This window comes from Nesoenas mayeri (genome assembly GCF_963082525.1).
Source record: "Nesoenas mayeri genome assembly, chromosome: 1".
Classification (NCBI taxonomy): domain Eukaryota; kingdom Metazoa; phylum Chordata; class Aves; order Columbiformes; family Columbidae; genus Nesoenas; species Nesoenas mayeri.
In genome coordinates this window covers 105,832,192-105,855,342 of record NC_137541.1, presented here as the reverse complement: position 1 = coordinate 105,855,342, position 23,151 = coordinate 105,832,192, and the positions used below count along the sequence as shown (strand labels likewise).

General features: G+C 37.4%; 1 protein-coding gene across 1 annotated transcript in view; it reads left to right on the top strand.

Annotated features, from left to right (window-relative positions):
- The window catches only part of CTPS2 (CTP synthase 2), a 75,435-nt gene that overhangs the window by 18,848 nt on the left and 33,436 nt on the right, over positions 1-23,151 (top strand). Inside the window, exons 10-13 of the mRNA XM_080361619.1 lie at positions 1,719-1,807; positions 2,587-2,681; positions 3,529-3,591; positions 4,213-4,256. Of these exons, the coding sequence (XP_080217745.1) occupies positions 1,719-1,807; positions 2,587-2,681; positions 3,529-3,591; positions 4,213-4,256 (291 nt within the window). The remainder of the gene's footprint in view (positions 1-1,718; positions 1,808-2,586; positions 2,682-3,528; positions 3,592-4,212; positions 4,257-23,151) is intronic.

Here is a 23,151-nt window from a genome sequence, read left to right as displayed (position 1 = left end):
TTTTCCATCGGTTTTGAAGGATCATGGCAATTGGGGGAAGTTTTTGATGACAACAAAAGGGCAAATGATGCACTAATCTTTAAAAAAGGCGAAGAAAGAGGTTCAGCCTCACCTCATTCCCTGGGAAGAGTATGGAACAAATACTCCAAAAAGTTGTTTCTGTGTGCGTGAAAAACAAGTAAGTGAAAACAGCCAGATTGAATCCCTGAATATTTTCAGATCCTGACTGGAAATGGCCCTCAGCATCCTGCTCTAGTTTAACCTGCTTTGAGACGGATGTTGGGCTAGGAACCTCCCAAGGTCCTTTCTGACCTATATGATTCTATTACTCTAAAGAATGTTTTATACTGGTGGCTACATAGTGGGAAATTTTTATAGAGTGTAAAATAACTTTGCTTTTTAGCAAAAAAAAGTAAAAGGTGCCAAGTCTGCAACTGCATGGTTAGCTTTGTGTGCAGCTAGCCTTAAATAGAGCATTAACAAGCTTGTGAATTGATGACTGCTGTATCTCTGCTGTGGTGCTGAGATGTTAACAGGCAAGGGCTTCACTTGCCTGTGCTAACCTCCTTTTTAGTGTTTCTGTCCAAAGGCTCTCTGTATAATCCTGTGTTCTGAAGGAACTGCTTAGCACTGTATATGGCATCCAGCTCATAACCTAGTGTCTATGTATCTGAATGATGAAATGTTGATGCTACTCGAAGTGATAAATATGCTGGCAAGGAAATCACAATTAACTTCAACTGTAGTTAGTTTCTCTTCCCAACCTCTCAGTATGATAAAGTGTCCTTTTAGTTTACCCTATAGTAGCCTACTAGTATAGAATAATAACATTCATATAGTTATTGTTCTGTTGTATTTTTTATGCCCTCTAGAGTGGGGAAAAAACAGAAAATGTTTGCCAGGAGGCAATCTTATCTAGAAAACTTTCAGCAGTCTTCTGGTTGTTTGCATTTCTCTGCACACAAACGTGTTCTGTCATTTCAGACAATCTTGTTTTTATGGGGAATGGACTCTACAGGAGGATGCTATTAATTATGTTATTCTGAGAAAAAGACTGACAAAACCAAGAATCAAACTCTGATCTTTTGCTTCCCCAGTGCAGTACACAGCTGCCCCACTGATTTGCTCTAGTGGTACCTCAGGAGCGATGTTTATTGATGGCAGTAGAGATTCTATTATAATGCAATATTTCTGCTAGAACATAGATACTGAATCTGCCTCCCTCTGTACAGTTGATGATTTCACATCAATCCTCAGGAATGCCTTTTGCACAAGCTAGGCAACACAGGTTTATCCAGTCTGAGATAAGATTAGTTAAACTATGGCACCCAAAATCTAAGAAAGTGAACACCTTGGCCACATCTCGTTTGGATGTCAGGGTAAGGTCAGCACCACTCCTTGATTGGTGCCCTGATTTCCATAGGAAGAAAACCTGGCTATGTAGATATGTGCATTCTACCAAGTCTGCTTACCTGGAGAGCTGCAAAATGAGGACTGGGGGCAGGCAGAGCTTTGGAGCTCTGTGCAAATAAAGGGATATGGATTACTGCAACTACAGCAAATACTGAGTCTTCAGTGAAGTTGTTACGGGTTTATTGGGAAATTCACTTGAAACTCTAAGAAATTTGTCTTAATGCTATTAAAAAGTTGGTTGTATAGTGTATGCTGCTCTTTCTGTGGAATAAATTACTGTTTTATTGCATATTTTTCTTTATTAGTACATAGACTCAACAGAGCTTGAACGTTCTACAGAAGCGGAGAACTCAGTAAAATATCACCAGGCATGGCACAAACTATGCAAAGCAGAGTAAGTGATATGGGGTGTTCTGTATCCTAAATGCAGACCATGGTATCTGTTTCATGTGATGAAAAATGCTTTGGTAAATGATTTCTCAGTGCATCCAAATTGCATTACTTACATAAGGGTATAGATGTGCATGGTTAATGACAAACTTCAGACATAGCAAATTATAGTATCAACCTATATCCTCTAACTTGCTTTAATCTCTTTAGACAAATTGCACTTGTTTGGTTGGGGTGGATGTTGTGTTTTGTTGTTGCTGATGGTGGTTTTTTTGATAGCTAGACTTCAGTTGTCATATTTTTCTTTGTCAACATGCATCATAGTGAAAAGTAGTTAGATAAAAGCTTAGTAAATGCTGGTGACACTCTGCAAATGTCTCTGTTAAGAATCATTGCTGGGATTTCAATTTGTATTTGTAAAGGGATGTTGTTTGTTGTCAAAATGCCTTCATTTCTTCAGTATTGCTTAGCAGACAAAGTTTTGGTGCTAAGATCCTAGAACAGTGAATATGTAGCTAGTTTATTTCAGCAATATGCATTTAAATAGTAGGAATTTCACTGTGAAGGATGAAGTTGGTCAGATGAGAACTGGGGTGGGTAAATGAGACAAATCTCCAAATGTAGAGTTAAATTCTGTGTATTTTGAATGGTCCTACAAAACATGCCATTCATGCATTGTGCTTGCTTTATTGTAACCTCAAAAGTCATTCTTCAATTTGTACAGACTTCCTTTGCTGACTTGATTCTACATGTTGGTTGCTTTATATATGGCTGTCATTACAGTGGCATTCTGGTCCCAGGAGGGTTTGGAATTCGGGGAACAGAAGGCAAACTCCAAGCTATCTCCTGGGCAAGAACAAAGAAAAAACCTTTTCTTGGTAAGGTCATTACAATCAGAAATTATTGTGTTTTGGAGGTATATAGCAAGCCAATTGATTTGATTAAAAAAAAACCCCAAACAACAAACTCGCACTAGGGAAAGATCCTGTCCTGGGGACGTACATGTGCTATTGTGATTATTTGCCTTGTAAAAAGTGCCAAGGGTCATAGTCATGTACTACATCAGTCATGTACTACCTCTGTTGTGTAAGGAAGGAAGAAAAAGGCTATCCCTACTCTTAAGGTTTTATTCACTAAATTCACATTTTACGTGGAGAGTCTTTGCTTCTCAGTGTAATTAAATCAGCATCATTATAGATATGAATCAGAGTGCAGAAAACATAGGTGTCTTTGGACACATTTGCTATATTAGATTTTTTTTGTTGATTTACTGGTGTATTTTATAATGGTAAAGTCTAAAGATGGCATCTGGTCTGTAAGTTAAGTGCTGTTTAAGTGCCTCTGAAGCATTAGTTTCTGCTCCGCATTTCTTACAGTTTTACAAGTAATGACATTGACTAGTTGCTAAAGCAAAATTTGAATCTGAATATACACAGCCTTTCCCCTTCTGTTTGTCTTTATTTTTTTACTGGTAAAATAGATGGGAGGGAAAAAAAAAATTGAAAGACCTTAAAGCACATAATGTCACATGTATTTACATGGTGCCAGGTTCGAAGAGTGAGTTTTACGCTGAGCAGCCATTTTTATTTTAGCTTTTGATAAGTCTGTGTATATATACTGAGTACCAAGATTTCTAAGCAGTCAAGTTTAAGACAGAGAAGCAAATACTTTGTCAGTCCTGCTTTTTGTGCTGTTAAATTCTGGAGCTTTTGTCTTCCATTCTAGGAGTTTGCCTGGGAATGCAATTAGCAGTTGTGGAATTTGCAAGAAACTGTTTGAATTGGAAAGGTAAGCTCAATATGCTGGTGTCGATATGATTTGCTTAGAAGAAATTTTAATCTATATGTGAAATGTATATCTATTTTTGTAACTATTATGTAGATCCTGTGATCATTAGGTACTTTGCTCTTGCAACACGATCATTTTCAGCTAGGCACTCTGTGCTACCTTCCTGTACAAGGGAGTAGGAACTCCTATTATGCAGATTGCTTGAAAGCTGCCTCTTGATCTAGGGAGCGTAGGAGAAAACGTTCTTACAGTTCACCTCTGCGGTCTCTTCCTGGAGTGTGCAGGTGGTGAGGAGAAAAAAGTGAGAAGTGCTTTTCTCACTTGCTTTCATTAGCTGAAGTAGCTGAACCATAGCCATTGCAGTTATAGTATGAAGAAATTTAGCTCTTCTACCACTAAGAGCAGAGAGAAAAAGGTTTTGGGAAGTAGGAGATGGAGTGTGTGTGATTGAGGTCATGTGCTTCCTGTGGTTGCTTCAGAAGTGGTACAGTATGTTTCAGCATACTAGATTGTAGCTTAAATGCAGGCAAGCTCTAAAAAGCCACAGAACTGTCATCATGAATTTGTAGTGCATGTAGAATAATGGAAATGTACCATGTTTGTTTTGAACTTCTGTTACAGATGCAAATTCTACAGAATTTGACCCAGATACAAAAAACCCTGTTGTAAGTACTGATTTTTTTTTCCCTGCATGTTTTGTGAACATGCATTTTTTGTTAAAAAGGGAGTTACCTCTGTGTCAGTTAAGGTCTATATGTTTTTACATGTTATGACATGAAGAGGTGTTGGTATTGTTTAAAAAAGGATTTTCTTTTAATGGACCCTTGCCTTCACCTGCTTGCCTCTGTGGTTGGTCTTAGCTTTATTTTGGTAATTTTTCTAATAATTTCCTTGGCTGTAGACTGATGCTGGAAGTAGACAATAATAATTAGGTTGGCTTTAATAGAGGATAAAATATAGAGGGAAGCTGGAAAGTGTAGCACAAAGCTATTGTCAAAACACAAATATATATAAAAGGACAAGGATTATATGGAAAGCTGTCGAAAAATTCTTGTCTTTCCTTTATATAAACAGTGTAAATAACCACTCCACCATTCTCTCCCATGCATCTCACAGCCCTCCTTTTGAGGAAAATTTAAATGCTGTAGATGTGACAGGGTTCTCTGTATCACATGCCAATGGTCAAATTTTGGAGTGGAGTTCTTCCAGGTATCTCCTAGTTCAAGAGAGTATGATATCACATTGTCATAATAGTAAAACTTAAAAACTATCAGTAAGAGAGGGCTTTTAAGCAAACAAAGAAGGAAGAAGTGGGTTGCTCGTAGTAACCTACTGTTTCTGTATCAATTTCCTTCAAAATAGTTTTGTTTGGATTCATAAGTAAAATACATTTTTTCCACATCTACTTTAGTCTGAAACATGCAAATAGGAGGTTTTTAAAGCATTTGATCTGTTTGTAAAGGTTGTTGATATGCATCAGAGAGCTAATCTAGTTTGAACTTTTGAAGGTAAATTAGAGATCTTCAGAGTTGCAGTGTGAGACTTGCTGCTAAAACTTGGTGGAATTTGGAAGTGTCCTCAGGTGAACTTTGCATTTGGCATCCAACTTCTGGGTTTGCCATCATAAGAGGTCTCCTCCTTCACCCTTCTTGAATGTATGTGAAGACGTACTGCTTCTCTGGAGGGGTCAGTTTCATAACAGCAATGTGTTGTAAAATGTGGATGATGTTGAAAGCTTACTGTAAATTTTTTGGGAAGCAAGAGGGATAGTACATGAGACTGATTCTTGGGGCATCTTTGTTTTTAGGGCTTTTTAGTTCCAGTTTTATTTATCTTCTCATGACTGCATTTCAGCGAGTCACCCCAGGTACCTTTTCAGGATGCAGTCAGATCATCAGGAGGTGGTGAGGCACCCTTTGGAACTGAGGGTTTCTCTCCATTATTCTAAAGGTTGTTCACAGTAGATGGCTCCAGGTTAGGGCTCCACACTTCGCTGAAATCATGAACATGGATGCTTGTCTGCTATAGCTCTACCAGCAGTGTCTTCTGTTGTAGAAATTGTAGTGTGTATTAGTACAATATATCTAGGACAAAATTTTATTACATAAGTAATTAACTGAGTTGTAGTTTGCATTCAAGGGCAAGTAAGAAATATATATTAAAGAGAAAATTATGTGGACATAAAATTAGGAAAATAATGAAGGGAATGTATGTGTCAGAGAAGATTAATACAGTGTTTACAATTGAAGCAGTATGCATATAACAGATATTCTTTTCTTCTGAGCTATATTAAGGTTCTGAAATTGGTTATTATCAGACATATTTCAGCATCTTAACCTGATCTTTGAAATCTCAGTTCCGGTCAAGAAACACATGTAAATCAATTTCATCTTGAAGTAAATAACAATACACATGAACTACATGTGCAAAAATACATGTGTCACAAGAAATCATGCAAGAAAAATGTGAAAAATGCACCAAATAAATGTAACAGATGTATTAATTGCAACAGCAACTGTTCTATTCCTACATATGCTTATGTATTCCCATTTGCAAGGAATAACAAAAGAAAGTACATAGTTATGTAAATATAATCTAAAATGAACATGTAATGTTACAGTCATCACACAGCATTGTTACTGAAAATACGTAATTTGGTTTTAAAAATTGGAACTCTTTATACCATGTAAATGTCACCTTATGTGAATGACAAATCGGAAGTTAGAGGAGAATTGGATAGGATACGCAAGGGAATAGTCCTCAAATGGAAAGATATGTCTTTCCTTTTGTGTATTTCAGAAACCATTTGATTTAAATTGTGCTACAGGTCAAAAAGAGAGCTCAGGTAAAGCAGGGTTTGTTAAGGGACACGTTCTCAAATGTAGTGTGAAACAGAAAAGGTAGTTCCGAACTAACTGTGAGGCAGCTTAGCTGGAAAGTGCAGCCAGTGAATGTGCAGGAAACACAGTACGAGACATACTTAGTTATATGTCAGATCTTTATTCTGTATGTTTTGAAATCATAACAAATCTGTGGGTTTAGGTTCATGTATGATGTTCGCAAACACCAGGCTCCTCTTCTTCAAAGCAGTGATACTGATTCTTGCAGATGCCTTATGCTTCTGTACCGGTTATCTTTTTGACAACTGTCACAAACTCATCAAAACTTATGTTTCCATCCTTATCTTTGTCCAATGATTTAATTACAGTATCAACTGAGGATGAATCCTGTTTTTATGGGGGAAAAAAAAAAGAAAAGAAAAAAAATGAAATAACTAGATTTCAATGACTCTTTTCCTATGAGGAATATTGCCAAGAAGTAATGCAGTCAGTAACAGTTGCTGTTACTTGAAGGTGTTATCGGAATGTTGTGTTCACCAGTTTTACTGGTTAAACTGATAGAGTGTCTGCTATTGCCTGCCAAAAATGTTAACAAAGATACGATAACTGTTTGAGAAGTATCACATATTACACAGACAGGTTGCTTTGATCTTGCGTGTAAATTTGAAGTTTACAAAACGGAGCAGGTGTAATAGCTGCAGCATGTACATAATCACCAATAAAAATTAATATGCATACCACCTTTTACTTTATTAGATACTTATTTGGGCCCCGCACATGCTGCTGGAACATGTGTTGCTACTTTCTTCAGGCTTTCAACCAAGACCTGAGAGTCTCTTTCCCCTCTCCTTTTCCTCTCTTTACTAGGAATACTATGTTCGCTGTTGAAAACTTCTTGCTAATGAATTAAACGTAGTTGAGGTTATTAGCTGCTTTTAATTGTCGAGTCTGGTAAGAGTGCATGTAACATCCTCATGCAGTGAGTATTCTGGTAACATCCCTGATCAGGCTAGTTAAACAATATAGAATGAGTTCAAATTTATAATTTAAATTTTAAAAATTTTTCTTTTTTTTTTTTTTTTCTACTTTGTCTATATATGTTTTGTAATGTTCTGTCCTACTTTTATGTTGATTTATTGTGGTGCCATATGTTTCTGCAAACACAGTAGATGCTTGCAAATGTGTGAAATCCAGACAGAAAACATCTGTATTGCTTTTTCTGAACACTTCAATTTCCACCAATCCCTAATATTCTGTGATTCTGTGAAAATGGTGCTAAACAGTCAACAGCTAATAAAAAGCATTATATTTCTGAATTTGCAGTAACATTTCCTATTAATTTTTGGCAATTAATTTTTGACTTTTTTTTAACAGGAAAATAAGCCTTAAAAGCCTTTCTGTTTTATTAGTGGTTTGTGGTTGGTTTTTTTTTTTTTTGGTCTTAATTAGGCACTTCATGTTAATGAAGTGACTGAAATGGATTACTGTCATTCTCAAAATACTGTGTTTTTCTGTTGAGGTGCAACTTCTTTTAGACCTTTAGCAAAAGTTGCTTTTGTCAGCTATCTAAAACACAGAATTTAAGGATTTATCTGGCAGAAGAATCTAAATGGAGTCCTAGTCCAGTTCAGGAGAGCTCTGTCAGAGAATATATATAAAATCAGAACCTAGGTATTTCCAGCTACAGGAAATGGTTATTTCTCTCTCTAGCGTGGTGGCATCACTTTTCTTTGCTTGACGTCTTTCTAGTATGGCAGACTTTTATTTTGTCATCGTGACAATTTAATCTAGATAGAAATTGTCTCATGTCTCTTACTTTTCAATTTATCCTGTTGTTTTACTTAGTTTATAGATTTTTTCCTAAATATATTTTCTAGATTCAGGATTTATTATGTAGACTGAAACAAAAAATATGTAGTAAAACACATGCAATATTCCAGATGAAATGTGGCTTACGTAAAAAACCCCACACAGAACAGCTTCTTAGATTTTTGCATTTTGTTTTGTAGGGCTTTGTAACCCACTCCCTACTCAGATATCTGTTTGGAGCTACTGTTCATTAATGCGAACACAATTTTATAAGCTGACCCTTATCTAAGGATTACTTTATGGAGTCAGTGAAGCCATTTGGGCACAATAACCTGTCTTGCAGCACCAGTGGCTTATTGCCTTTTCCTGTCCATTTCCAAGAAAGCACAGGGAATATAAGCAGAGAAAACTCACCTTCAGGTACTGTGCAAATTGGTTCTGAAGGAGACTTTTCAGCCCAGCAATGGACAGTTCGGTGGTGCTGCCCTCCTTTGAAGCGTACTCAGTAAAATACTTCAGAAGGTTGTCTTTCTGTAAGTTTTCCATGTTTCTCAGATGTTTTCTTGGAGAAGAGCTGCAAACAAAGCAGAGAGTAAGAATCCTGTGCATGAGTATTTTGAAATACATTGGACACCTTGTTCCTTCTTTTACTGACCATGTGAAATGATTACTATTTAACCTAGAAGAAAAGAGAGGTTTTTTTTCCCCATGAACAATAAAATCACTTAAGTTAGGTTGAAAGATTTGAAACACCCAATATGTTTAGGTTGTGCTTACCTGACTCAAAATCCAGAGCTTTCAGATGTATCCAGGAGAAGTGACGGTCTCAGATTGGGGCAACCTTTATAGTTGCTTGTGTACCCCACCCTAATTATGAAACCAGTATTTATTAGTGAGTCACTGCACTAGTTTTATTGTGTTTTCAATAGTCAAATAAATAGGATACTTGAGCTATAGAAATGAGTAATTTATTTATTTTTTTATTATTATTTTTTTTTTTAATCTCTGAAATGCTTCAGCATCTACCACTGCAGGTGATGTAGGCTTACTTGGTCATCTTTATAGGCCATCCTGGAGAGGTTTTCTCTCCTGAATGTCTGTATTTTACACTTCAAGATATTCCGGACTGACAGAAGCCTGAAGCAGGCTCCTATGGGGATATGCATAGTGTATGTTATTGTAATGCACAAGAAACAGATATAAATCATTCCAAGGGGGAAACCCATCAGTAATCAGAACTGCTAAATAATCTGTTTTAGCAGAGTCCCTCTTGTGCTAAATACTGTTTACATATTTTATATAGTAACAAATGTAGCTAATCAATAAAAACAATTGGAAGAGAAGCAGATTAGTGCGGCCTGTGAACTACTGAACTGATGTAGATGTTGCATTGTTCTACAATGTTAATTGGAAAAACTGTGTCAGCACTGATAGGATCTTGTGATGTCACTGTGTGGTTCAACTGAGCACTCTTAAGACAAAATCAGTGTACTTTTCTTTGGATTCCTGCTGCTTTGAAAACTGAAGACGGGGAAGAAAGGCAGTCAGGCAGTAGTTCTGTTTCCTTTTATTTTTTTAAGAAGAAGGAAAAAAGACAAAAGTTCAAATACGTAGTTTGGCTGGGAAACTGTGAAGCAACCATAAAATATGCAGCTACTTATATCCCTTCTTATTTTGCTAAGCATTCAAATACTCAAACTATACTGATCAAAGCTGATAATTTTTTCTGAAGTACATATAAAATATCTTGGTCTACTTTGTTTTCCTTTGATCTGCATCTATGTAAATTTGAACCTTGCTATTAGAAATAAAAGCTGAAATTGTCAAGTAATGATTTAACTCGGAATAAGACTTCCAAATGAGAAGAAGGTGGCTGAAATAATGAGAAATGATACTACTGGAGACTGTCTCTCAATTAAAATAACACAAGTTATTGTACTATAGAAGAGCATTGTCTGCATTAGTAAAAAGTTTTAAGCATCATAAAAGGTTTTTACATGATGAGGCAATTGTGACTTGTTCTGTTTTGAACAATAATGATGTACAACTGAAGGTGTCGATGTAGAGAGTTGCCTGTCAGACTCAGTATCTGTTTCATTTTAGCTGTTAATCTGTTTCTACTGAGTATCATTACAACAACGTTGCTCCACCTTAGTTCTGCAAAAGCACCCACGAGTAACTTTACATAGGAGGGAAGCCCTGTACAGCCCTGTATTGCCTGTTTTGCCGAATATTTATATCAATCATATTGGCGTGTAAATGACTGCAAGTATTGTAGAGTTAAGATTTCAAATACCTTGGAAAAAATAGTAGTCTCTGCATACAAAAAATAGAAGTTAATGGCTTAATAACGTAACACAGGCAAAATTATGTTTTTAAAATTCTGTAGGGAAAAAATAATTCCTGAAGCTGAATATGTATGTGATGAAAACTTCAAGGAAATGAGACCTAGAATTTGGAAATATTAATAAGATGTGATTTATAAGCTGCGTTTGAGAGATTTGAAGTTGCTATTGGATATTTTCATTTAGGTTTAAATTAAAAATGTGTACTCTGAAGAACAAAAAAAAAAGACCTCTGGTATGGCAGTTATCTATATTCACCAGACCATACCATTTACACTATCAAAATACCAATTTAAGATTTTGGCTTCAATTCCCCTTTAACATAGGTTTGGTTTGAGTAGAGAAAATGAGGGAGGTACATGAGCAGTGATCACAGTCCATCAAGTTCTTGATCTTCTCTCTGTAGATTATTGGTAGGTCATGTTCTTATTATATATTCATAAACTTTCTGCCTCACTTTCTAGCCTTTTGCGTAATAACGATAGGTAAATTGTTATTGTTCTTAGTAGGAAGGCAGCTGTTCAGAAGAGTAATGCCTTTGCTTGGGAGTGGTGCTTAGTATGAGTTTTCTGTTGCAAATGACAGTTTTAAAATTAACTCATTTAAAGGGAAACTGTATAGTCTGTGAACTGCTAATGAACTGGATTCAATGAATGGCAGAAGAGTTATTTGTTTTTGTCCATATCCCTCATATTCCTTTACTGTTAAACTTTGATTTTTTTTTGGATGAGCCTTTTAATAATGTTGTTTGTCAATTTATTGCAACTACATCTAATACTACCCTGGAAGAAAAAAAAAATCCAGAATAATTCTAATGTGGTGTTTTTTAAATTAAAAAATAATTTTAATTGTGACCCTTGCTTTTCATTACCTATTGCCTCTTGTGTAGGATTGTGAAGCTTCAGATTTTGCGCTGAGTAAAATTAAAAGTGCATTTTCTATGAAGAAATTGTGCAGAAATAGATTTTGCCGGTAGGTGGCACTCTTATAACATGATTATTTCTTGATGCCCACTTTTCCTATTCAGGCTGTCAGCAACTTGAATGGAGTCAAAAATTTCTAAGGTTTTCTAAGAAGCTGAAAAGGAATGTACGTCCTGCTCATGCAAAAGCACCTCTTAAAATTATGTGATTTTATTTATGCATGTAAAGTAGCTAATGTAGCTTAGTAAGGAAATACATGTTGTGGATATTTAGTTTTGACATAAAAACGTGTTTATTTATTTATTTATTTATTTCTCTAAACCAGAAAATAACCAAATATTATGATTTTCTTTTCTTCCAAGAAACATAACACACTTTAACAGCTGAAGGGTTTGTATAAAAGAATGTCCTAGGAACCTGTAGGAATATTCATATTCTGTTTAAACTTCATAATTTTTGAGGCTTCTGTTCATGTGACATTGGTGTTGAGTACTTTATTCCTCATTACGTGGAGAGGAAGTTCAGGGATAGGAACCAGTGTAGTATGGGATCTTGAAAGCAGTTTGTAGCTTTTGCAGTTGAATCTTTAAGTCCTTAGTAAACCCTGAGATCTAACTGATTTATGAGCATAATGGGTGATGTTGGTGTTAAAATTCAGTCCAAAATTCTGAGTTCTCTAGTAGGATTAGTGCCCAATCCCCTGAATTTCTTGTCGCCCAAATTTCCATCCTTCTAATTTCTCTTCCTTTCCACTAATTTCCTCTTGAAGTAAATAATAATGTGCATGAATTATGTCTGTGAAAATATATACGTCACAGGGAATCATGCAATAAAAAGGTCAAAACGGCACCAAATAAATGTAATGGATGTTTTAATTGCAACACCAACCTCTCAGTTCCTATATATGCTTATGTATTCCCATTTACAAGTAATAATGAGAAAAGTACATAGTTATGTAAATATAATCTAAAACAAATATGTAATGTTACAGTCATTGTATTTAGCAATGTTACATTGTTACCGAAAATACGTAATTTGGTTTTAAAAATTGGAACTCTTTATACCATGTAAATGTCACCTTATGTGAATGACAAATCGGAAGTTAGAGGAGAATTGGATAGGATACGCAAGGGAATAGTCCTCAAATGGAAAGATATGTCTTTCCTTTTGTGTGTTTCAGAAACCATTTGATTTGAATTGTGCTACAGGTCAAAAAGAGAGCTCAGGTAAAGCAGGGTTTGTTAAGGGACACGTTCTCAAATGTAGTGTGAAACAGAAAAGGTAGTTCCGAACTAACTGTGAGGCAGCTTAGCTGGAAAGTGCAGCCAGTGAATGTGCAGGAAACACAGTACGAGACATACTTAGTTATATGTCAGATCTTTATTCTGTACATTTAAAAATCAAAACAAATCTGTGGGTTTAGGTTCATGTATGATGTTCGCAAACACCAGGCTCCTCTTCTTCAAAGCAGTGATACTGATTCTTGCAGATGCCTTATGCTTCTGTACCGGTTATCTTTTTGATAATTGTCACGAACTCATCAAAGCTGACTTTTCCGTCCTTATCTTTGTCCAACAATTTAACTACATTATCAAGTGAGAATGAATCCTGTATTTAAAATAGAAAAAAAGAAGAATGAAATAACTAGATTTCCACAACTCTTTTCCTACGAGAAATATTGCCAAGAAGAGATGCAGTCAGTAGCAGTTGCTGTTACTTTAAGGTGTTATGGGAGTGTTGTGTTCACTGGTTTTACTGGTTAAACTAGAAATACAATGCCTTGCATCACCTACCAAAAATGTTAAAAAAGGTACAATAGCAATTTAAGAAGTATCACATATTACACAGACAGGTTACTTTGGTCTTGTGCGTAAATTTAGAGTTTAGGAAACGGAGCAGGTACAACAGCTACAGTGTGTACATAATCACCAATAAAAATTAATATGCATACCACCTTCTACTTTATTAGATACTCATTTGGGCCCCGCACATGCTGCTGGAAAATGGGTTGCTACTTTCTTTAGGCTTTCAACCAAGACCTGAGAGTCTCCTTCCCCTCTCCTTTTCCTCTCTTTACTAGGAATACTGCGTTTACTGTTGAAAACTTCTTGCTAATGAATTAAACGTAGTTGAGGTTATTAGCTGCTTTTAATTGTCGAGTCTGGTAAGAGTGCATGTAACACCCTGATGCAGTGAGTATTCTGGTAACATCCCTGATTGGGCTAGTTAAATAGTTAAATAATACAAAAGCAGTTTTGGATTATAATTTAAATTAAAAAAAATATTTTCTTGTTGTTGTTGCTGTTCTTTTTGCTTTTTTTTTTTTTAATTAGACACCTCATGCTAATGAAATTACAAAAATGAATTACTGTTGTTCTCAAAATACTGGACAGCTTCTTAGATTCTTGCATTTTATTTCATTGGACTTTGTTACCCACTCCCTACTCAGATATCTGTTCGGAGCTACTGTTCATTAATGCAAATGCAGTTTTATAAGCTGACCCTTATCTAAGGATTACTTATGGAGTCAGTGAAGCCATTTGGGCACAATAACCTGCCTTGCAGCACCAGTGGCTTATTGCCTTTTCCTGTCCATTTCCGAGGAAGCATAGGAAACATAAGCAGAGAGCAACTCACCTTCAGGTACTGTGCAAATTGGTTCTGAAGGAGGCTTTTCAGCCCAGCAATGGACAGTGCAGTGGTATTACCCTCCTTTAGGGCGTACTCGGTAAAGTACTTCAGAAGGTTGTCATTCAGTAAATGTTCCATGTTTCTCAGATGTTTTCTTGGAGAAGAACTGCAAACAAAGCAGAGAGTAAGAATCCTGTGCATGAGTATTTTGAAATACATCGGACACCTTGTTCTTTCTTTTACTGACCATGTGAAATGCCTAATACATAACCTAGATGAAAAGAGTTTTCTTTTTTTGTTTTTTCTCCTGTAAACCTGGATCAGGTCTCCCTGGCCTCCCCCAGCCCCGCCTTCAAAAAAAAAAAAAAAAGGTAGGTTGAAAGATTTGAAACCCCTAATATGTTAAGGTTATGCTTACCTGACTCAAAATCCAGAGCTTTCAGATGTAGCCAGCAGAAGTGTCAGTCTTGGACTGGGGCAACCTTTATAGTTGCTTGTGTGCCCCACCCTAATTATGAAACCAGCATTTGTCATTGAGTCACAGCACTAATTTTACTGTGTTTTCAGTTGTCCAAGAAACAGGATACTTTGGCCATAGAAATAAGTAATACTTTTTTTTTTTTTAGTCTCTGAAATGCATCAGCATCCACCACTGCAGGTGATGTAGGTTTACTTGGTCGTCTTTATAGGCCATCCTGGAGAGGTTTTCTCTTCTAAATTTTTGTATGTCACCTTTCAAGGTGTTCCACAACCACAGAAGTCTGAAGCAGGCTCTTATGGAAATATGTATAATCTTTGTTATTTTAATGGACTTTCGGCAAATGTAAATATAAATTTGTATTAAAAAGATACCAATAAATAAAATATGATGAAGCTAGTTGCCCTTTGTGTGAGTTGACAGTCACCAACGCCAAAGCCAGTTCTTCAAATTTTGTGCTTTTTCTTAGCATATGGAATGATGAATTTCCTCTGGAATAAAAGTTTAGTACTACTATTAGGAATCAAAAGACTCCATGATGTAAATAGAAAAATACTGATGAATTCTAAATGGGATGAATTTAAGGTTCTAAACAATCGTTCTTTCTTGGGAGTATAATGTTCTGATGGTTCTGAACTCATGTTCCATTGATAGTCTACGGTGTATTTTTGAGTGATATTCAGTCCGTGGTTGATGCTTCGTAATCCAGCACTTCTGGCTTTGCAACTGCTGAGCTGCTGGCTCTGGCTGTGGTTTCTACATGTGGTTTCTAATCTGTCTCGTGTCTACTGCTATCAGTTTTTGGAGCTTATCTCCAGGCTCACTTACTAGATCTTTCACCCTGTGTGTCACTTATTGAGAATCAATCATCATTGCATCACTTGTAACTGTGAGCCAAGAGCTTTGTGGGTGTGTAGGAGATGGATGGGTTAGAAGGGGATGGATGGGTTGGAAGGGGTGTTTTTGGAGCTGCAGATGTATGGGCCTAGGGTTCCATAGCTTGTATTTAGGAGGTTTCCTGAGAAGACTAATCAAGCTTTGCTAGATATATCATATAGATATACACCTTGCATTAGCAGCCTGCTTGCATGTGTTTATACTAATTTCCCAAAGTGTCCAAGAATATTAGAAGAGTGCTCCAGAGATCATATAATTTGTTCTTCCTTTTGTCCTAGAATGGAACCACTGGTATTTATGTTGGATGTCTGCTTAATGTATTCTTAAGTGCTTTAAATAATGGGGACATCACAACCTACTTATCTGGTCCATTCCTTGTGGTTCGTTATCTTACTATTAGTCAGTATTACTAATGTCCACATGCCCTGCTGCACTTATACCCTTTTCTTCTCCTGCCTCTACAGGTAGGGAGAACAGACCTATTGTCTTCCTTTTTAAAACGGCCTTTAACATATCAGAGAAATCCCCTGTCCTCCTTTTTTGGTTCAAAAATCCTTACTAATTTTGTCTTCCTTTGGGAGTCCTGCTCCTTGGATCTGCTCATCCTTTCTTGGCTTTTGCCAGTTGGTTCCCATCCTGCTTGAGATGTTATGTCCAAATCTGTACAGCTTTTTCACCACTCAGTACTCATGGTGTTGCAGATTTAAATAGTACCTGAAGCACTTAATTGATGAGGAGAGCCCGTACATCATTTTGCTGGGAGGTGGTAGGCTACAGGTCTTTGACAGTGGAAGACCGTGTCACATTTCTTGACTGTATTTCAAGCTTGTTGTAGGGAGGACAAATACACTGATTTCAAATTCAGCACAAAAGCTTGGCAATAGCTTGAGGGTCAGAGATCTGGGGTCAGCCATCCCCCAGTCTGTCCAATCCAACTGAGGGATGAAGCTGGAAATGCACTTTCTCCTATGTTTGCTTTTTGGCTCAACAGGAAGTCAGGAGCTGCTGCTGCCATCACTTGCAGAACCTCTTGCTGCTAGGGTAGATGGTGGTAGCAGTGTAAACAAGACTGAGAGTCCTGACCTAGAATGCATTGGATGGGTTAGGGTGAGTCTCATACACCAAACTGTGGCATGAACTCTATGGTCACTCATGACAATTAGATAATCCTAAATCCTGTTCTCCTTGTCTTCTTTCTGCAAACAAAATGAAAACCAAACACCTGTCTCTTTCCATCCTGTTTTCCACCTTTGCTAGATGATGGAATTTTGCTAGTAATGCATGAGCAGGTGATCTGCTAAGGCTTCTGCTCTCTATCTGCTAACTCTCCGTGCCTACAGCTCATGCCAGTGGTAGCCTCATCATGTGTTCTGCTTTATCCCTTTTGGAAGCGGTTTCAGGAAGCTGGTGTCCCTGATGTGTATTGTTGACATTACAGTATTTGCAAACTTTTTTTTTTTTTTTTTTTTTTTTTTTTAACTATTCAAATGACTTGTCTTCACTTGTACCAAAGCACCTCCCTGTCTTGAAGATGTAGCAGTAAGAAGCTTGGTAGTATGGAAGAAGAATAGCATTTCGAGGGATCACAGCTCAAGGAATTCAGCACATCAGCCTTGTTAATTTGTTAAGGGTTCATTAAAGAACACCACCTAATTACCAAATAGCATAACCAGTTTTACTGAAACATCTTCCCATGGAAGTGAGAGATCAATGTCTGTAAATTTAAGCGACCTGATCAAGAGTTGCAGAAGAGTTGTGTGCCAAATCTGGGGGTGAATCCAATCTCCTCAGATCAGCTTTTTTCAGAAGGTACTGTAATCTGTTAGAGGCTATCAGAATGAGAGAGTGACAGAGTTGGGATGTGTAGTTTGATCACCCAACTCTTTGCTCTCTTCTCTGTCATTTAGACTGAAGTGCCCTCCTCCAATAATTTTATGCGGCATCTCTGAACTCTATCAGAATCAGCAGAAGAACTCAGTTTGACAGGCCCCAGTACACTGTCCTTGCCAGAAGACCCCTTTGTAAGACAAGTGCTATTCTGAAATAGGTACAGTTCATACAGCACGATCCAGCGATGGGAGAGTGATATCCAGGGGTAAGGAACACTGATTGGTGACCAAGAATTTGAACAGAAGGATGGGAAGATAATATATTAATATTGTCACTACTAGATGATGTGTGACTAGCAGATAACAGCATTTATCTATACTAAAGAACAGCACTTGGCATCAAGATTTGATGTGTGGGCAAATTGACTCCCAGTGTAGAGGCAGCAGTCCAGGTTTGTTTACAGTGTTTTGCTGCTTTTTGTTGAATGTATGACTATATATTATTCTTGCAGTTTGTAACACAATTCAATTGGGTTTGCCCCAGGCTAGAGAAATCATGTTAATAAGCACCATATCCTTTTGGAATTGACATTTTAATTGTACCTTAGATACAAAGCTATTAGTAAAAAAAGAACTAAGTTGATAACGTGTTTTAAGTCTGTTTAGGGGTGCACATCACACTCGTGTCCCTGTGATGATGGTGTGCCATTTCCTTTCAGTAATGGTGTCTGCAGATTCAACATTCACTCAGAATTGGCTCTTGCTAAGTATTATACTAGTAAACTGGTTTGCTGGTATATATAGAGCAAGCAGTTCCAATCACATTGGAGAATAAGAGAATACAAGCTGCAGGGATGACTGAAGTGTGGGCACCACTGTCAGTGGTAGGAGTGGTGAAGCTTATGGCATCATAGTCACACGGTCTTCATGCACATTTAATAATGGGTTAAGTGGGATAGTAACTCAGGTGCTATGGCTTTTGTCCTTGTTGCATCCTTCCTGCCACCACTGATGGCTGAATGGTATATGAATCTGTGCTCCTTGTTTACCTTAGCATGCTGGATTATAAATTGAGTTTGTCTACTAGTGGATTTTTATGCCATTCACTAGCACTGTTGGAAGGGACAAGGCACCTTCCAGAGGGGTGGGGCTGTCACCTGAGGGCAGCAACTATCTCAATCATCCTGTTTAATCCTCTGCTGATGGGTTAACACCCTAACCCTCCAGTATTTTTCCACCTTCTTCAGTATATTTTATTGTAGCAGCACCGCTGTTGCTTGAGTGTCAGCCCAACTACTTTAAAGCTAGTTGAGGAATCTCTGTGAGACTTATGTTACAGCCTGACCGCAAACCAGAAATGTCTACTGTCAAGGTGAATTTTGCTATAATTGAGAACATATATTTGTGGATGTTGTGCATTTGGAAAGAAATAACAGGAGGTGGTTTTGTGTTTAGTATTCACTTATTTCTACTTGTATACTGCTTGTGTATCATCTCTCGCTTCCAGACATCAGTCACTAGATCAAAGCCCTTTCTTAACTTTGGTTACTTTTTGGAGTGGAAACAGAGAAAGATGATGGGACAATTTAAATAAATTGGACTGGATTAGGGACTCTCTGGAACATATGATTCCGTGTCTGATTTGCAAAGAAATCTTGCACAGGTGTCAATTAAGTTTGGTTTCTTATTGAGTAAAACAGCAGAACAGTATTTGTGTAGGACCAACGCTAGTGTAAGGAATGTACATATATCTATGCCTGTTGTAAAATACCAATCCCCATACTGCATATGGAGTTAAATGTGGGACATATACAATAATAGATCTGTAGGAATACCTTTTTTTGAAATAATTGTATTCTACATTTTTACAAGTAATGAAAGCTGTGGAGATGCAGATGTCGGTCTCTATCATGATGTGTGTACGTTTTGGCTACAAGGGCTTTGTCGTGGCTTGGCGAGTTGCAGGTGAGGCCTGCAACTGCAGTCACCTTCAGACATTTTTACACCATCTGCAAAAAGGAAAAGGCTTTAAAGTTGGAATACTGATAGTCAGTCTACTATACAGGACCTTTGTCAAGGTGTATGTTGGCAGATATGGGAACTAACTGTAGCGCAAATAGGGAATTGTGATAGAGCTTTTCAATGTTGCCGTTACCATGGGTTCTTACTGTCAGGCTAGGAGGAGGCAGAGGTCAGGTTGAGACAGAAGGAGCAGTTAAATTTTCTGAAAAAGAGAACATTATTATGGTGAAGAGGTTCAGCAAACTGCACTAGAGCCGTTGTGGGGAACCTGGCATTGCTTTGAGGTACGTAACTGTTAGATGGAAGTTGAGGATGAGTTGTAAAATCCTTTATGTGTCACAGGTGATGCACTTCTTGTGTAAAAATTGCCATTGTTTCTAAACGTCCAGTGGTGACATTTAAAAGGATTGTCTCATCTCACAAAATAAACCTCAACTATATGGGTTATCCTGACAACAGTTTCTTCCAGGCCCTCCCTTGTTATAATATGACATATACCTTATGAGACATTGAAGGTGTCTCCCTAAACAGGACTGGGTGCGACTGCTACAGGGATGAATGATTTAATATGATGCACTGTTTGTAGGCAGGTTTAAATTGGTGATGTGTTATTCATTGTAGCTATATGTGTCAGCTTTGGCTGTCATATGTACACATCTGGCAGGCAAACTATTATATCACTGAAACTCCCTGTTATGTAGATATTCTATGTTACATGAGACAGTTTTGATGAAGAATGTGTTTCAAGAAGAGGCTTTGTCCTCCCATTTTCTGAACTTTGGCTCATGCAGCAGTGCAATGAGGTTGTTACTGCCACAGCTGAAAAAAGGGCAAAGTAAGTAAGTATAAGTAAAGTAATGCTGTACAAGGGGCAGTAGCAAGTTTGTTATTTCACCGGTGAGATTAAGTCCTAGCTGTCCTCTGACCCTGGAGGTGCCTGGACTCTCTCTATGTCTCAGCTGTATCTAGGAACCCTTTTTAATCCTGAAAATGATGCCAAGATTTGTGCTTAATTTTCAAAGCATTGTTGCTCAGCAATGCAAACCTGATGGACTGTTCAAAAGAGGTCTAGAAGTGCACCTAATAAACCGCATAGTGTAGGAATTACTTGGCACCGAGGTGCCTAATTCCCAAAGTGTGAAAATACTTTTCCTTTCCCCAGCTTTCTGCTTGCCTAGAAATACCTATAATCTGTTTTCATGCAAGTCCAGGACTACTCTCTGTCAATGTCTTAATCCAGCACAGTCCTAGTAGTGAGTCAGAAATGTCATATCTGATTGTCTCAGTCCCGGAAGGATCTAATCTGTGATGTATTCTTACAATTTATTTAACATGATTTGATAAATAAGGGGCCTGATATAATGTTTTTTTAAAGAAAGCCTACAGCTTGAGATGGTATAGTGATGTGGTAGGATACTCTTGTTTTTCTTTGTATGCATATGGGGAAAATAGGGAATCCTGAGTTCTGGCTTCTATGTCTAAAACAATTTTGCCTTTTATGTTAAACAGTAGGAGCTGGGAGGACGAGTATTCTGAATTTTTGACCACTTGTGCCACTCTGTGCTCTTGTGTGGATGTCTTTGTATACTGGGTAGGGACAGTGGACCGTCAGCACAGTTACAATTCTCAAGGCCCTAGAAATGGGGCACAGAGGTCTTTTTGTCAGAATTGTGCTGCAATGACACTCCAGGTCACTGTGAACCTGCTGCAGCTGTGCTGGCCTCACTGCTGAAGTAGAATGGAATTATTGATACAGTGCCACAATACTGAGTAAAGGTGCTTGTGCTAGGAAATAACAATCTGCTTTCCTCCAGGAATGGGTGAGTTTGGGGAAAACAGCAGCAACCATGAGAGGTGCTCTCAGAGAGAAAGAAATGGAGGTCATTTTGCAAGGCTTCTTTGGTAGCATCATCTGAATCTCTCTGTTCAACTTCTCTGCCTTCAGCACTCTTGTAGGAACCCAATCAGCCTCGCTGGCCTGGTTGGACTTAGCAGCACAAAATGTGGAGGCAGAGAAATAAATAAATAGGATAGTGCTAAGAACCTTGGAGCTCTGTTTGATTCAAAGAAGGACTTATATGCACTGGTTGCTAATTCTCAGAAGTCTGCAAGTGTGCTGTGCCACGTAAAACCAGATTATTAGTGGTATTCTGGGATACGTTTTATTATCAATGTGAAATGTAACAAAAATGATGTTACGAAGTAACGACTTTACCTTTGGCATATAAATCTCTCATCCCTTAGCACTTTGTGTTGGTTTGTAGATATAATAGATATTTACTAAATTATTTCCAAAGGAAGACTGTCAAAATGTTTTTTAAGTAAATCACCACGCATTACTATTTCACTTCTCTCTGGTATGTGAATTTGCAACAATGGCAAGAAAAAGCTGCTGGAGAAGTCTCTCCCAACCCCCCACCCCCTTTTTTGACCAAATCAGGAGTTACCCTGGGACATGAGGGTAAAAAGATTAAATCAGAGGGAACTAATCAAGCTTTTGAGAAGAGTAGCTGTTGTCTAACTAACAGTATAGAGCAATCAGTTGTCTGTATATTTTATATGGGATTGTGGCCTATTGAAACTAAGGAACCTATTGCTACTTAACAAAAACTGTAGTAATGAAAGGATAGTGCTTGTGTACCTACCTTAATTTTAGATTTTCTAATTACCTAGTGTGATTACTAAATCAAAGCCAAATTATAAGAAAGTCAATGAGTAACAGCGGTAGTAGTTTGGAAATTCTCAGTTTACACAATGCATCAAATGAGCAGTTTCTAAACAACTGTAAAACAGAACTTCAAAGAAGTAGATTTGCATTTTCTTACAAACCAAAATTAACAAATTATCCACATCAGTCACAACTCATTTCTCACTTTTGCTAGTGAGGAACCCAACTATGAATTAAGTTAAATTTAAGATTCGACCTTAGAGCCAGTTTCATTTATTTTAGTGACTAGTCTTACCTTTAACACAGAAAAGCTTTGCTTTTTGCTTTTTTTTCTTTGCTGTAATACACAGAGGTTCACAGCTAAGCTGTAACAAATTACAGCTTTAACAAGTTTCTTATGATTTGGAACCAAGAGTGGAAAAGATTTTATAAGAAAGTTTTAAGTGTCTTTAGCTCATAAGGGTGTGTACCAGGTGCCATATGGAGCTCAACCTTAAGCCTAACATCAATTTGGTGTAGACCTGTGTAACCCCAAGAGAGCTGTGCCTGCTATGTGGCCTTTGCATGTCAGAACTGCCAAAGCATCAAAAAAAGGAGAAACATTGGTTTTCCTCCAAGACATGACTAAAGTTGATTTTTCCCATCACCTCTGCACAGTCATCTTCTATTGTCCATCACATCCTAGGATTAAAAAGCACTAGTACCTAGCTATGAAGAATCTGGAATTATGCATTTGAAAATAAAGAAAATGTATGTATTTAAACATTTGGTGATTATTGCATTGCAGCTAAAAGGTAATGTAGATTTAATTAGTGATGGCTTCCATTGGGGTTATCATTTGTCTTGGCTAATTACAGAGCGCCTACATAGGGATCAGAGACATAACTTGCCATGAAACTGCTAACATTGGTCTTCACTGATGAGAAGGAAGCTCAACAGTTGCCCAAGAGCCTGGCAAAAATACCAAAGCCTCCGTATTGCTCAATCTTTAAACTGAAAAATAAGTTTTGACAAATCACAGCGGGCATGCTGTGTCTGCAAACAACAGATCGGCAGCCATTGCTTTCTTGCACAGCTTGACTTTGTGCAAAACTTTTTTTGTCTTGTGTCAGAAAAAT